Consider the following 13743-nt stretch of genomic DNA (forward strand, 5'->3'; position numbering starts at 1 on the left):
TAGTTAAATTTCATTGCATTTAATGCAGGATCTTACCTGCTCTAGTTCACTGTGCTCCAGCCACCTGGCTTTTGTGTTCCTTGAATTCTCACCTCAGGAATTTGTACTCTCTGCTCTTTCTGCCATCAGTGCTTCTCTCCTCAAGATCCTCATGATAATAAACATTATCCAGGTTTCTTTTGAAATGTGAAATGTGAACCTTTCCTGACCATCCTCCCTCTCCTACCGCTCCCTTTTTCTCCCTTTACCGTGCTTTATTTTCTTCATAGCACTTAAAACTATTTGAAAGGATTCGTTTATTGGTTTATGTGTTCTTGTCTTTCTCCCCATACTTGAATGCAAGGTCCATGATGGCAAAGGTTTTCTCTTTTTTGTCCATTTCTGTATCAAGAACAGTGTCTAGCACATGGTCACCTCTCAAAAAACTAGTTGGTGAATGAGTGAAAAAGAGTAAATGAAAGAATATCGCTAGAGGGATTTCTGTTTGTGGGGATATGTGGAGATGTATGGGAACAAGAGTATCAGTGAAACTGTGTCATTAGAAACAAGTCATAAAATTCCTTGTACCTCTATGATTAGAAAATTCAGAGCCACTTTGTTACTCTAAATTTACTAATGAATGGTGTTATGTTGGAGTTCTATCGTAGGAAGTTTGGGGGGGAGTATGTGTGTTTCAAAAATTATCCTTTATTCTTTTTTGTATTTTTTTCTTCCGAACTCAAAATTAAAACGTTGGTGCTGAAGCACGAGAAGTGTTGTATTAGTAGTTACACTAAGGGTTAGTGGTTAGTAGTAATACAACTGTCTGAGGTTGTTTCAGACTGGAAAGCCATTACAATTCAAGCCCAGTCAATGATGAATACTCCGTGAAAATCAAAGGAGTGTCAACCAGTATCTCAGAGACTTGTAAAAAAGCTGTATTGTCAGCTAGAACAACTTTGGTTGCAAAACTATTCATTTGAAATACCTAACACAGCAGAATGATAGGCAAGAATATAACAGAACTGGCTAGGGAAGCCACTTACTGAGATGGGACAGGGTGTGTGGTTAAATGTGTAAGGAAAACACCTGGTGGATGTGCTTACATGGAAGGGTTAGGATCCTGGGACACAGTGAATCTTCCTTTGGAGTTCAGGACCCATTTTAGAAACTTGCAGGAATTTCATTGAAAAATTATGGATGTTTTTTAGATTAGAACGAAGACCAAACGTGAAAACAGAGCTGACACAAAGTGGGCTACGGAATCTGTGTTACCTGTCTGTAGTTTTCTCCTCTTTGCTTGTTATTGCTTTAACTTTATTTTCCCTTCCAAACACTATGTGTAAGGACTTCCTGTCTGTGTGTTTTCAGGATCATCTCAAAGCTTAAGACTTGGTTATTAGGGATGATGAAATTTTTTATTTCTTTTTCAACTGAATGCTAATGAAAGTAAGTTTACATTCCTAAGCTATAAGCAAGAAATGAGCTTGCATATAAGACTGGCTTCTGTTTCCATTAGAGACAGCTATTACCAGTTAAGAAAGTAGGGTAACGTGCTTCTCTTTTGCTAGCTTCAAGGTTTTACAACAGGTAAATACCAAATGTATCTGTGGGAGGCCTCTCTTCCAAACTTTTTGCACGTCATCTCAAAAGAAAGGGTCAGATGTTTCTAAAAGGCATGTGTACTGAGCTTCTCTTTGAAGGACACGTTCAAGTTTTCTTCTTTATGCTTTAGAAGGGAAAAGATATTGAACCTCCTTATAAGATTCATAACATTAAAGCAGCTCTTAGTGTGTAAAAGTATGTCTTTCTCAGAAAAGCAATTGTTCCTTGTATTTGGGGGGAATTGAGAATTATTCAAGCCTCTTTTATATTTCTGTTTTTGAGGCTTCTAGAGGTTTAAACTCAGATATGTAATATCTTGTGCTTGACATTTATTTTCATAGGTCATTCGCACAATAATTTCCCTAAGAATTACAACTGGTCCATTGTGTCATGTTTTAACTTTTTTCTTTGAATCTAAGTAGTTGAACATATGCGATGATTTGATATTTCCCTTTTAAAAAAACTGACAGACTTTGGATAACAAAAAGAAGTATTTATTTTTGCAAGTAAGGTTAGTTAAATTTTACTGTCTGTGCTATGCAACAGTTACCACACAAATACTTCTAGAGTGTATTATCAATTTTGTTACTAAGTGTGCTAATACAGGAAGCAGAAATATGTATACATATATAGCTTTTATTATATTTAACTAATAGTAACATGCTGCTTTTAAATCCTTGGTTAAAGAAAGTATTTTTGTACAGTATATACATAACTGCTTACAACTGTACTTTATAAACATTTTTCCATTTCACAAGTACTTTTCTATTTTTTCTGGCAGAGCCACATGCAGGATTTAGAATAGCTTTCAACATGTTTGACACCGATGGTAATGAGATGGTGGACAAAAAGGAATTTTTGGTGGTATGTATATTATATGCTGCATTTTATCAGTAGTTAAGTATTGAATATTTATATTCTTATGTTTTTGCATTGTTTGAAATAATGTAGAAGGAAGAGTGAAAAAATTATGCTTTCACCTTAATTTAATAAAGAAGTATATTCTTACGTACTTTAAATAATTTTCATATTAAAAAATATATAAATTATATTCATTATATAAAGGTGATTATAGTTGTTACACGCTTTCTGAGCATTTGAAATGAGCCTGATATTTCCCAGTGCGTGGGTAACGAGCAGTCTGGGGGTGTTGTCTGTGCTCAGTTCTTCTCAGACCCCATCTTCTCAGTGCCCCCAACCACAGCTTTTTGCCACAGGAACTTCCCTTCCTTCCCATGATCGGATCTCTGGTTTTTCTTTCTGCTTTCGTCTTCCATTTATCACTGCCTTATGTTCCGGTCTGGTCCCCATTTTCCTATTCCCTTCTCCTGTCTTTGAATGAGGTCTGATGTAAAGTGGGGAGAGTAAGATTGTTCTTAGGTATTCACCTTCAGTCTTTCTCACCCGACCGACACAGGACTGGTGCTGGTGTGGCAACATCACAGCTGCTCACTCATCTTACCACCTCCCACTTCTAGAATCTTCTATTTCTTTTCACCCAGGGATTCTGCATCTACTTCTATGTCAAAAATGTCTGTTTTTTCCCCCTCAAAGTAGAGATCCTTCCAGTAACAAGATATATACCCTTAGCCCCTAGTAAAAAGAAAAGAGAAAGACGGGATATAAATAGCCATTTTGTTTTATATTTTCCTTTGTAACCAGCCATTAAAAATCCCTCAAAAAACCTCTTAAACAGCTTAGTATTTTCCTCAGAGGCTGGAACATGGAAGAGAAACTATGAAATCATTCTTTTCTGTGGTAGGAAAGAGAAGAGATAAAAATCCTTGTCGAAAGCTAATTAGTAGCCATTCAAAAAGAAGCAAGCCACTACTTGCTGGGATCTGTCCCATGGCTTCCTCTAACACCCATGCAGCCCTCGCTCGGACAGTCCCTGAACCAGGCCATTGGACCGGGAACCACAACAGACCCCTCATTCCAGTGTTTTCCAGGATGATGGGGGGAGGGGGTAAGAGTTTTCAGGTTCAGTGCAAAGGTAGAGATATGTTCCTACCATCCCAAAGTCAACAGATTTAGTTTAATATGGTTTTGTTATGATAGCATAAAACTCCATTTTAGGACTTTCAGAATGGGCCTAGTACTCTAAATAATTTTTAGTAAGCTTTCTGTACAAACTCCCAAGTTCTACCCCATTGATTAAAAGATTAACTTTTGGAACTCAGTCCATTGAAAGTCGCCTGTATAGAGATGTCCTTTGGAAAGCTGTCTGTGGAGACGGGAGGTAAAAACGTTCATGCAGGACCATGGCTTCTGCTCTTTACTCTTGTGAAGGCGATGGTGTGCTCCTTGCCTTTGTGGTGGCTGTACTGCTGCCTCAGGTGTGATGGCTTTTGTTTGTTGTTTTAGTTTGTTTGTCAACAGCAAAGAATTCCTGAAAGAAGGAGGTAGAGTTGAGCTAACTTAGTTGTTAGAGTCTAAAATCTAGGATTACCCTGCCTATTTATGAAATGAGTATTAATAACCTTTGCTGAAAACTCTTTTCACAAAGAAAAAGTGTGGGGATAAATGTACTTGTTCACAAAATCATTTATATTATGTACTGTACTTGTGTTATTATCTATGTTGGGAGGTAATACATTTCATCTGACTTTCAACTATTGCCTTATGAAATGAAGAGTTGAGATCGCTGTTCAGGTTACACAGACAAGAATACTGACCTCACCAGAAAGCTGTGATAGAGGTAGGATTAGGCTTCCCTTTGTAAGATAGAATTTTAAAGAGGAAATAACAGCATTAATAATAATAAATGACATCTCTTGAGAAGTTACTCTGTGACAGGCAATGTGCTGAGTAACTATGTGTAATATTTACTCTGCACAACATTCTTACAAGACCTGGCGATTACACCTCAATAAAGCTGGAGAAAAAAAATATTCCTGTAAGGGAAGGAGTTACCTCCTTGTTCTGGATGTGGAAAACACTCCGTGAATGATTAGACTAACTTACTCAAGGGGTTATAGGCAGAACCCTTGCTCCCACCAGCATTCGGTTACCTGAAAAGGACTTCCGAGGCCATCTCATTCCACGTGAGCAAACTGGGGCCTCGTGAGGGATGAGTGACCTGTTCACCATCATGAAGTTAGTGACAGAAGATGGGCTCCAACCCACAATCCTGAATTCTGTTCCAGTTTTCTTTATACCCCAGTAGGCTTTTTTATTTGTGGGTCACAGACTCCCTGTCTGTATGTCTTAGAGATAAAGTAAAGCTATAATCTTGTACATTTAACTTAACCATAGGTTGCCAGTAGCCAAGGGTGTGTTTTCTTTTTCTCAGGAAAAAAAAAAAATTGGTACCAGAAAATATATCTGTAGCAGTATGAATGTTCTTGGTAGATGTTTTTAGAATATACCTAGCACAGGGTGGTAAGTGGGGCCCCGGAAACTCACTGGATATTTGATTCTTGATCACTTTCTTTGTCAGCTTCAAGAGATATTCAGGAAAAAAAATGAAAAGAGAGAAACTAAAGGAGATGAAGAAAAGCGTGCAATGCTGGTAAGAATAATTTATGGTAGTTTCAGGTGGGCCTTCTAGCTGAGAGTCGTTTTATTCATGCTGAGACACAAGAACTACAGTTGGTAACTTTACAGCTATCCCTTGCAGGAAAGCTTCCTAAAGTTCTTACGTAGGAAAACTGCTTCAGATTTCTATGCATCTGTATCAATATTATCTTAAATATTGATATTAAACATCTGTGTCCATAATCACATGCATTTTTTCATTTTCATCCATATTGTTGTTTTCCATGAGATTTGAAGGGTATATCATATAATAGATGAATACAGATCATTATGCATGAAAAAATTTAAAGGTGAATTGCAAAGATTTAATTCTACATGTGAGTGGCTTTAGTGGCACTGTAACAATATGGATGTTGAAGCAAAACCAAGGAAATAATATATTTTTTTGAGTTCTTAGAAATAAGAGATTCTTCTGGGGTGAGTAAGGTTTTCAACTTACTCTGAAGGTAGAGTTAAGCAGCCTTTGCCTCCATTTCCCTACCAGTCTTCTTTCTGTTTGTCCCAAGTATTTCCGCCCGACAGTATCCCAGGCTCACATAATACAAATAACAAACAGGTGCTGAGATCTTACTCTCAGGGACTGTGCTGGATGCTTGTCGGCCCACCAGTTAAATTAGTTATCTTATTATCTGTAATTATGGCAAGCTAAGATTTGAGTCCATGGTTGGGCAGCTCCAGATCTGTACTTTAACCATTATAGCCTATTTCTTCGTCTGGTCCTTAGATAGCAGAAACACAGTTTTGTTGAGATGTAAGTGATGATTGTTTCATTTTAAATTAGTGGCCCTGTGCAGCAGCTTAGTTGGTCTACCTAGAGAGCTGCAACATTTTTTATTATTCTCATTGTTATAAGGATATATATCACGTTTTTTTAAAAAACATGTATTATCTGTAGCAGATGGTGCCATATTTAATCCCAATAGATTGTGTGTTTATATTTAAATTAATAAAAGCAGATTATCAGGATTATGGAATACTTATTATTTCATAAGCTATTTGACTGTGATATAATTATCAGTTTTTGTTGAGTCACCCTCAGTATTCTAATTGACAAAGCTTATGGAAGACACAAAATCAAAGAGCTGGTTATAATGTTAGGTATTAAAAGGGGCATTACGAGTTCTCTAATTCAGGTCTCGTGATTTTCAAATTATAATTCATAAATCCCACGTGAATTAGCTCTATAATGCCATTTTTTTAGAGTATTAGCAATAACATGAGAGAACTAAATACCTTCGTAAATTTTATTTCCTGTAGATAATATATGGAAAGTGTAAGAAGTTATTTTAATTTTGATAGATTAGCTATATTTAACTGCATAAGCAAATTGTTAATAAAATATCATTTAGGAGGCTGAATTACATCGATTAACCTTTTGCTATACCTCGGGAACAGAATAGATCATATTTCAATGGACAGAAATTTAACTGGCTTTTTTTTTTTCAGTATAGTTGAAACACAATGTTTACATTAGTTTCAAAAATTTAACAGTTTTGTTTATTTATTTATCTATACTGCTTTCAGAAAGGGCTTGTGAATCTTGCAAGGAAAACACAGTGCTGTTCTAATCATTAACATTTACTAAAATACGTAAGTCAAGTAACAAAGGGAGAGAGAAAAGGGAGCAATGACAGCAGACAAGCCACACTGGGAAAAGCTACATTGTCAGCACAAAGCTTGGCTCTGAGCTTTATTGCAGTCCAGGAATAGTAAATTTAATGCTGGTTTAATGAAAATAGTTCATAATAGTGATATAGTAAAACCTTATTAACTTTTATTAATTAGGGAAAGTCTATCCGAATTTGAAACTTAAGTTATATCAACATACCCTAAATTATATAATTTTATATGCATATAGGTCACTGAAGCTTCCTCTAGGAAATACATGGAGGAGACTTGTTTTAAAGAACAGATAAAAGTGACTTATAAGTAATATACTGTATAGCTTGTTTATATATAAGGAAACACTAAAGCCATTGATCTCCACAGATACTTCATAGGTACTTACCTTACAGAGTTTAATTAGTGCTCTTGAAATTTATTTGTATAATTTAGCCATCAGAACTATTTCTTAAAGCAATTCAGAAATAATCTTTAGCCTCTGAACTAAATAAACAGCACTCTAAGACAATACAGCTCTCTATGGTAATCTATTGTTAATAGATGCCACATTTTAAATAATGCAAATCTGAACTGGTAAGATTTTTGAATCTTTAAGCAATTGAAATTTAGCTTATAGTGAAAATACATTGATTACATTAGAGAGACAGTAGAGCACAGGCTCAGGAGCCAGATTTTCAGAGTTTGAGTATCAGCTCTGCCATTCATTATCTGCCTGACCTTGAACAGGTCCTTAGCCTCTGTGTGCCTCAGTTTCTTCATTTGTGCCATGGGGATAATAGGAGTAATGGCCACATGTGATTGTTATGGGGATCAAATGAGCTAAAACATGTCTCCGCTTAACAGTATATGAAATATACTAAATCCTCATGAAATAAAACTGTGCTGCGGGGGTCAAGAAGGAAACAACGTATCTTGAGACACTCTGTGCTATGTCCATTGTAAGTGTTGCTCCCATTTAGTCCTCATTACATTTCTGCAGGTAAGTGTCATACTGTTTTCCAGAGGAGGAAGCCATCTTAGAGAGCTTCATTGACTTGCCTCAGGTCATGGCGCTAAAAGGAGCAGAACACGATTCCACTGCAGGTGTCTCATACCATATCCACTACCATGCTGCCACATCTAGAGTTTTCCCCTAATCCATATGGAATTGCTGAAGCATGTCAGTAAAACCGTGTACGTCAGAGGAGTGTTTTACTCAAAGCCATAGTTCTGTCAGAAAGTTAAAAAGAAGATGGTTGAAATGAGCACAGATTCACTTAATATTTAATTGTATGAAATTTGAAAAACTTTGCTACTCATCTTTAACATTTATCCCACTTGTATTGTGTGTGTGCTCTATATAGAATGTAGCATAATGATTTGCCCTTCCTAATTGATTATTTTGTCGTCTTTTTCTTTTTTTCTTTTGCTATACTTGGGTTCATTCTGAAATGTGACACTTCATTTGGCCCTTTGTGCTCTATGTCAGCGTCTTCAACTTTATGGATACCATTCTCCTACTAATAGTGTATGTACAATACTTTAAATGTTCTTTATGTAAATATCCCTCACCTGTTGTACTTGATGATGTTATTTCTTTGTATCCAGCTATATCTACTATTGAAAATGTTGAGGAATTTATTGAATATAATAAGGTGCGGCCAAGCCAATTTTTTTTATTTCCTTCCTAGATTTATAAGAAGACTAAAATTTACAAAGCAGGTGTATATCTTTAACTTTAGATTAAAATAAGGGAAAGGTGAGTGAACAACTACCAAAAGCTCTGATAGAATAATCAAAATTTTATATTTTTCAGCAGTATTTGAAGAGTTAAATACAAATTATGGAGCAGATTCTCAGGCTATGCTCCTGCAGAACACAGGTATTTTAAGTACTAGATCTCTTCATCTGATAACAGTCTTTCTCAGTTCTGATAAAGAGGAATATTAATAGATAGACTTTTCTTGGTCATCACTATTTCTGTAAAATTTTTCTAAAATCTTGAATGCCTGCCTACGGCCTGTGGTCTGTACAAAAGTCTGGTATGATACTTGACATGTTTAATATATCATGTTATTTCTCGAAGAGGATTACCACTTTCAGACTCTTCTTTTCTTGAAAAAGTTGACAGTTCTGCAAAGGATCTTCCAGATATGCTTATGCTCAGTTTTCTTCTCCTTTCCTTCCTCCTGGAAACTCAGAGCTTGTTGGTTAGCCCAGCTACTAACAACGGAGCATATAGGCCATGGCCCCTTTTGAATGTAAACATGCACAGTTCATTTAGTTTCCCCAAGGATCCTTAAGTCATTTAGAAGGATCCTTCAGTAAACAAAGTCCCCCTGAGAGAAGCCCCTGAGTTCAGGGTTACTGACTCCGTCTCCTGCTGAAAGTGTTAGAGTTACAGTGTGCAAAGCAGGCGTGCGGTCTCCTGTGTCGGAGACTTAGCCAGAATTCCAAACTATAAAAATTAACTCTGTTCTAGCTTTGAACATACACTGGAGGATGATTCAACATAAAATAAACCCACGGTATCTTGCTTCAGTCACAAGGAATGGACCTAGAATGGGTTGGAGAACAACCCAAGTCCATGGGACCCTTCTGACTACTTATTTTGACACCTTACAAGTGTTTTAAATTTTTACTACAAAGTTCACTACTTTTTCCATTAAATACAGTTTTCCATTTTCTTGAAAATTTTAATGTTCCTCTGTTAATCATTTCAAAGCTTTGTAAGAATATATAAAATGAAAATCTCACAGGTTATTTTTTTTAAGTTTATTTATTTTGAAAGAGAGCGAGTGAGAGAGCGGGGAAGGGCCGAGAGAGAGGGAGAGAGAGAGAATCCCAAGCAGGCTCCACACTGTCAGCGCAGAGCCCTATGTGGGGCTAGAACACATGAACTGTGGGAACATGACGTGAGCCAAAACCAAGAACCAGACACTTAAACAACTGAGCCACCTAGGCGCCTCCATTTTTTTTTAAAGTTTATTTAAAGAGAATGAGTGAGAGAGCAGGGGGGGGGGGTGCAGACAGGTAAAGAGAGAGGAAAATCTCACAGATTATATGTACTGTGAAACTTATTAAATGTTAATACTTGTGACTTTATTACTTATTTTTCTAATCTCATGTGTCATTGAGCCATTTTTCCAACTGTGGCATTTTATATTTTTCCTTTAAACTCAAATGATTTTCATATAGATGATTTTCAGAGTACTCTTGTCAAAAGGAAATAGATACTAACATAGCTCTAGTTTAAACTACACATACAAATTGCAATCACTCAGACATTAGTTGAATAATATTGAGAAGTAGATTTAAATTGTCTATTTCATTTTTATTATGCTTGTGTATTTAATAAGAAAGCAAATATATGATTTTCATCTTATTGTAATATTTTAAATTTTTTTATCACATATTTTAACTGAAAATATTTTTTCCATCTAATAATATAAAATACATATTTTAAAGTGGTGTAACTTGGTGTCATTTTTATCCAGTCTTATTAAATGGATTACATAACTTTTTAACTCCCTTAGGTCTTATTTGGTTATATAAACTGACTTTTTTTCCCCTCTGATAGAGCAGTTTTTGCTCAGAAAGGTATGATTATTTTTGAAACAATGCAAGCAAACAAGGAAAATGTGTTTACAATTAGAAAAAAAGGTCAGTTGGCCTAAAAATTTATATCAAATATCATTAATGCATGTAGTGCACAAATGTATTAGTACGATGTTATAAATTTACTGGCAGTTATGTGCTAGTTTCCAAAATTGTACATCAGCTGGAATGCTAAAGTGCACAGTGTGAGTATAGTTCATGGAGCTGAATACCGCCAGAGATCCTACCTCAGGAAGAAGTTGCTTCAGGAAAGGTGCAGGGACCCTCCTAACTTTGCCTATAGAGAGATTCTGTGGCCTCTGTAAGAGCCTCTTACAAAATTCAATCACCCTCACAGTAGATTCTGCCCGTGTTATGTCAGATTATTTCTTGCCATCCTATAAGGTTGAGCATACCCCTTTGTATCCAAGAAGATGGTTGCCTTGTTGCCTTTTCTGTTGCAAACATCTGTGATTCTTTCTGCGTTTCTCATATATTCAGCTCTTGATTATCTGGCCACAGCAATGAACATAAATGTAAAAAACGAGAAAGAATAAATAGTGCAAAATCAAGTATATTTTACTTTGAAATACCCTATTTGATTTTTAAAAACTTTTTTAAAGATTGTTTTAATTACTCTGATTCCATTGTAGTCAGAAAATGCACCAGTTTTTATACAGTTTTTGACATGACTAAAACAATGTCTCTGTATTCTCCAATATGGGGTGCAGGGTTGTATTCTATGTAAGATCAAACATGTTAATATGTGTTTTAAACCTCTATCATTATTAATGTTTTTGTCAGCTTGCTCTGTCAATTATTATTTTAAATTATACATTACAACGATAGACTTAATTTCTGCTTGTAGTTCTATTATTTTTAAATTTTATATATTTTGAAGCATTGTTACTGCCTCTCACAAGAATATAGATTTCTTACATCTTTTTAGTTAATTGAATTGTCTCTTTATATACTATCCCCAGATCTCTAGAAATGGTGGCGCTTTTTTTGCCTAAAAATCAATATGATTGTCAAAATAAATATATCACCTCTAGTCTTATTAATATTTTGCATTATTTTCTATTTTTTTGAGCTTATTTATTTGTATTTTTGAGAGAGAGAGAGAGAGAGCACAAGCTGGGGAGGGGCAGAGAGAGAGAGAGAGAGGGAGAAACAAAATCTGAATCTGAAGCAGGCTCCAGACTCAGCTGTCAGCACAGAGCCCAACGTAGGATTCGAATTCACAAACTGTGAGATCATGACCTGAGTCAAAGTCAGACGCTTAACTGACTGAGCCACCCTGGCGCCCCATATTTTGTTTTGTTTTCTGTTTTTTCCTGTAGTAATGATGAAGCTTTCCCTTAGTTTTAAAATATATTTTTTAGTTCAGGGATGCCTCAGTCATTTAAGCATCTGGCTCCTGATTTCGGCTCAGGTCATGATGTCACGGTTTGTGGGTTCAAGCCCCGCAGCGGGCTCTGTGCTGACAGCAAGGAACCTGCGTGTGATTCTGTCTCCCTCTGTCTCTGCCCCTCCCCCACTTGCTCTAACTCTCCCTCAAAATAAATAAAAACAACCTTAAAAAAATAATTTAAAAAATACAATATATTTTTTAGTTCAGAAACTTACGGTAAATAAAATGTAAATATAAAATAAATAATAATAATAAAAATATAACCCACAGATCAGTAAATAAAACATTGCCGTGCCCCCAAACAGCCCTTCATAGGTCTTTCCTGTCACAATCCCTCCCCTTCCTCCGTAAGATAACCACAATCATGACTTTTATGTAAATCACTGCTTTGCCGTGTGGGTTTACCACCTAGTTAATGCACCCTCAACAACGTGGTTTAGTTTCACCCATTTTTGTGCCTCGTATGAATGGGATCATATTACAGGAGATTTTCTGTTTCTGCTTCTTTGACACGACACATTGTTGGTGTCATCTACACTGTTGCATCCAGTCCTAGTTCACTTCCTTTTGTTGCTGTAAGCAGCACTCCTCGAACATTTTTGTTCTCGGGATCCCTTTACGTTGTTGAAAATCATAGAGGACCTGAAAGAGCTTTGGTTTATGTTGGTTGTATCCATACTTGCCCTATTAGAAATTAACACCGAGAAGTTTAAAAGTATTTATTAATCCATTTAAAAATAATAAACATAAACATTTTTTTAAAGTAACTTTAAAAACGTAGTGAGGAGAGTGGTATTTCACATTCTTCGCAAACCTGTGTAGTGTCTGGTCTAATAGAAGACAGCTGGTTTCTCGTGGCTGCTTCTGCGTTCAGTCTGCTGCAGTCGCATTGTTTTGGCAACAAATGCTATCATTCGTTTCCCTTGAAGTGACAGGCGTGCTTGGTTCAAAAAAATGTCTGCCAGATACCAAGGTCTGATTAACTGTAGTTTTTCTACCCACTGTTCTTTCAAGCAAAAATGACAGTTCCTAAAAAAAGTGACCAGTTCACCTTGCAACACAAACCCTTGCACACATGCTTTTTCTCAAGACAACTGCTGTGCTGGAGAACATAGAAGTGTTTTATGCTCCTAGTTTCATCCCAGTGAATATTAAAGAGACGTGTGCTCACAGGTGAATTTAAAAAATTGTATTTTATAACTATTAATATGCAAGTGCAGCAGATACATTCACAGCAAATACATTCGTAAGTGAAGTTTTTTTCATGTGAGTATATGGAACCGAAGAATGTCATGACTTTGGTCTTTGGTGCCAGTGCTGCTCTTGTACTAAGGCAGCGAGCAAGCAGGTCTCCCCACCATTGCTTTGGCACCATCAGTCTACACAGCAGCGGAGACAAATAATGTCTCTACGATGCTTGTAAGAGGACGTATCTACTTTGTGTTTTGTCCAGCTTTTTCAGTTATTAATGAGAAGGTTGGCTGTCATTAATGGAAGCCTCGTACATCTTTTTCAGTCTCTCTCCTTACATTTTGATGTGTCTTTTTAATTTTAAGTTTATTTATTTTTGAGAGAGAGAGAGGGAGGGAGGGAGGGGCAGAGAGAGAGAGACAGAGAGAGAGAGCATCCCATGCAGGCTGTGCGCTGTAAGCATGGAGCCCAATGTGGGCCTCAAACTCAGAAACCGTAAGGTCATTGTCTGAGCCCAAGTCAAGAGTCAGATGCTTAACTGACTGACCCACCCAGGTGCCCCTGATATGTCTTTTTTAAAAGCATATATTTTATGTATTTTATTGGTTCTTTTTTATGTGGGGTGATAATTTGTGCTTTTGAAAATTTCAGTCAATTTACATTACTGGGATTATTAATTTATTTAGATTTATTTTAGCCATTCCATATACTCTTCTCCTTTCTTACCTTTCTTTTGAATTAACTAAGGTTAATTTTTCCTCTTTATTTTCCTCTATATTAGTTTAAAAGACATTCACTATATTTCCTCTATTTTCACT

General features: G+C 36.2%; 1 protein-coding gene across 3 annotated transcripts in view; it reads left to right on the forward strand.

The window, feature by feature from the left end:
• MICU3 (mitochondrial calcium uptake family member 3) overlaps positions 1–13743 on the forward strand; it is a 109459-nt gene that overhangs the window by 66489 nt on the left and 29227 nt on the right. For 2 of the 3 annotated variants that reach the window (XM_049631703.1, XM_049631705.1), the window contains exons 6-8: positions 2366–2448; positions 5024–5095; positions 8213–8251. In XM_049631703.1, the coding sequence (XP_049487660.1) occupies positions 2366–2448; positions 5024–5095; positions 8213–8251 (194 nt within the window). The remainder of the gene's footprint in view (positions 1–2365; positions 2449–5023; positions 5096–8212; positions 8252–13743) is intronic. The other variant, XM_049631704.1, reaches the window with a different exon arrangement.

Source organism: Panthera uncia, chromosome B1 (genome assembly GCF_023721935.1).
Source record: "Panthera uncia isolate 11264 chromosome B1, Puncia_PCG_1.0, whole genome shotgun sequence".
Lineage (NCBI taxonomy): Eukaryota > Metazoa > Chordata > Mammalia > Carnivora > Felidae > Panthera > Panthera uncia.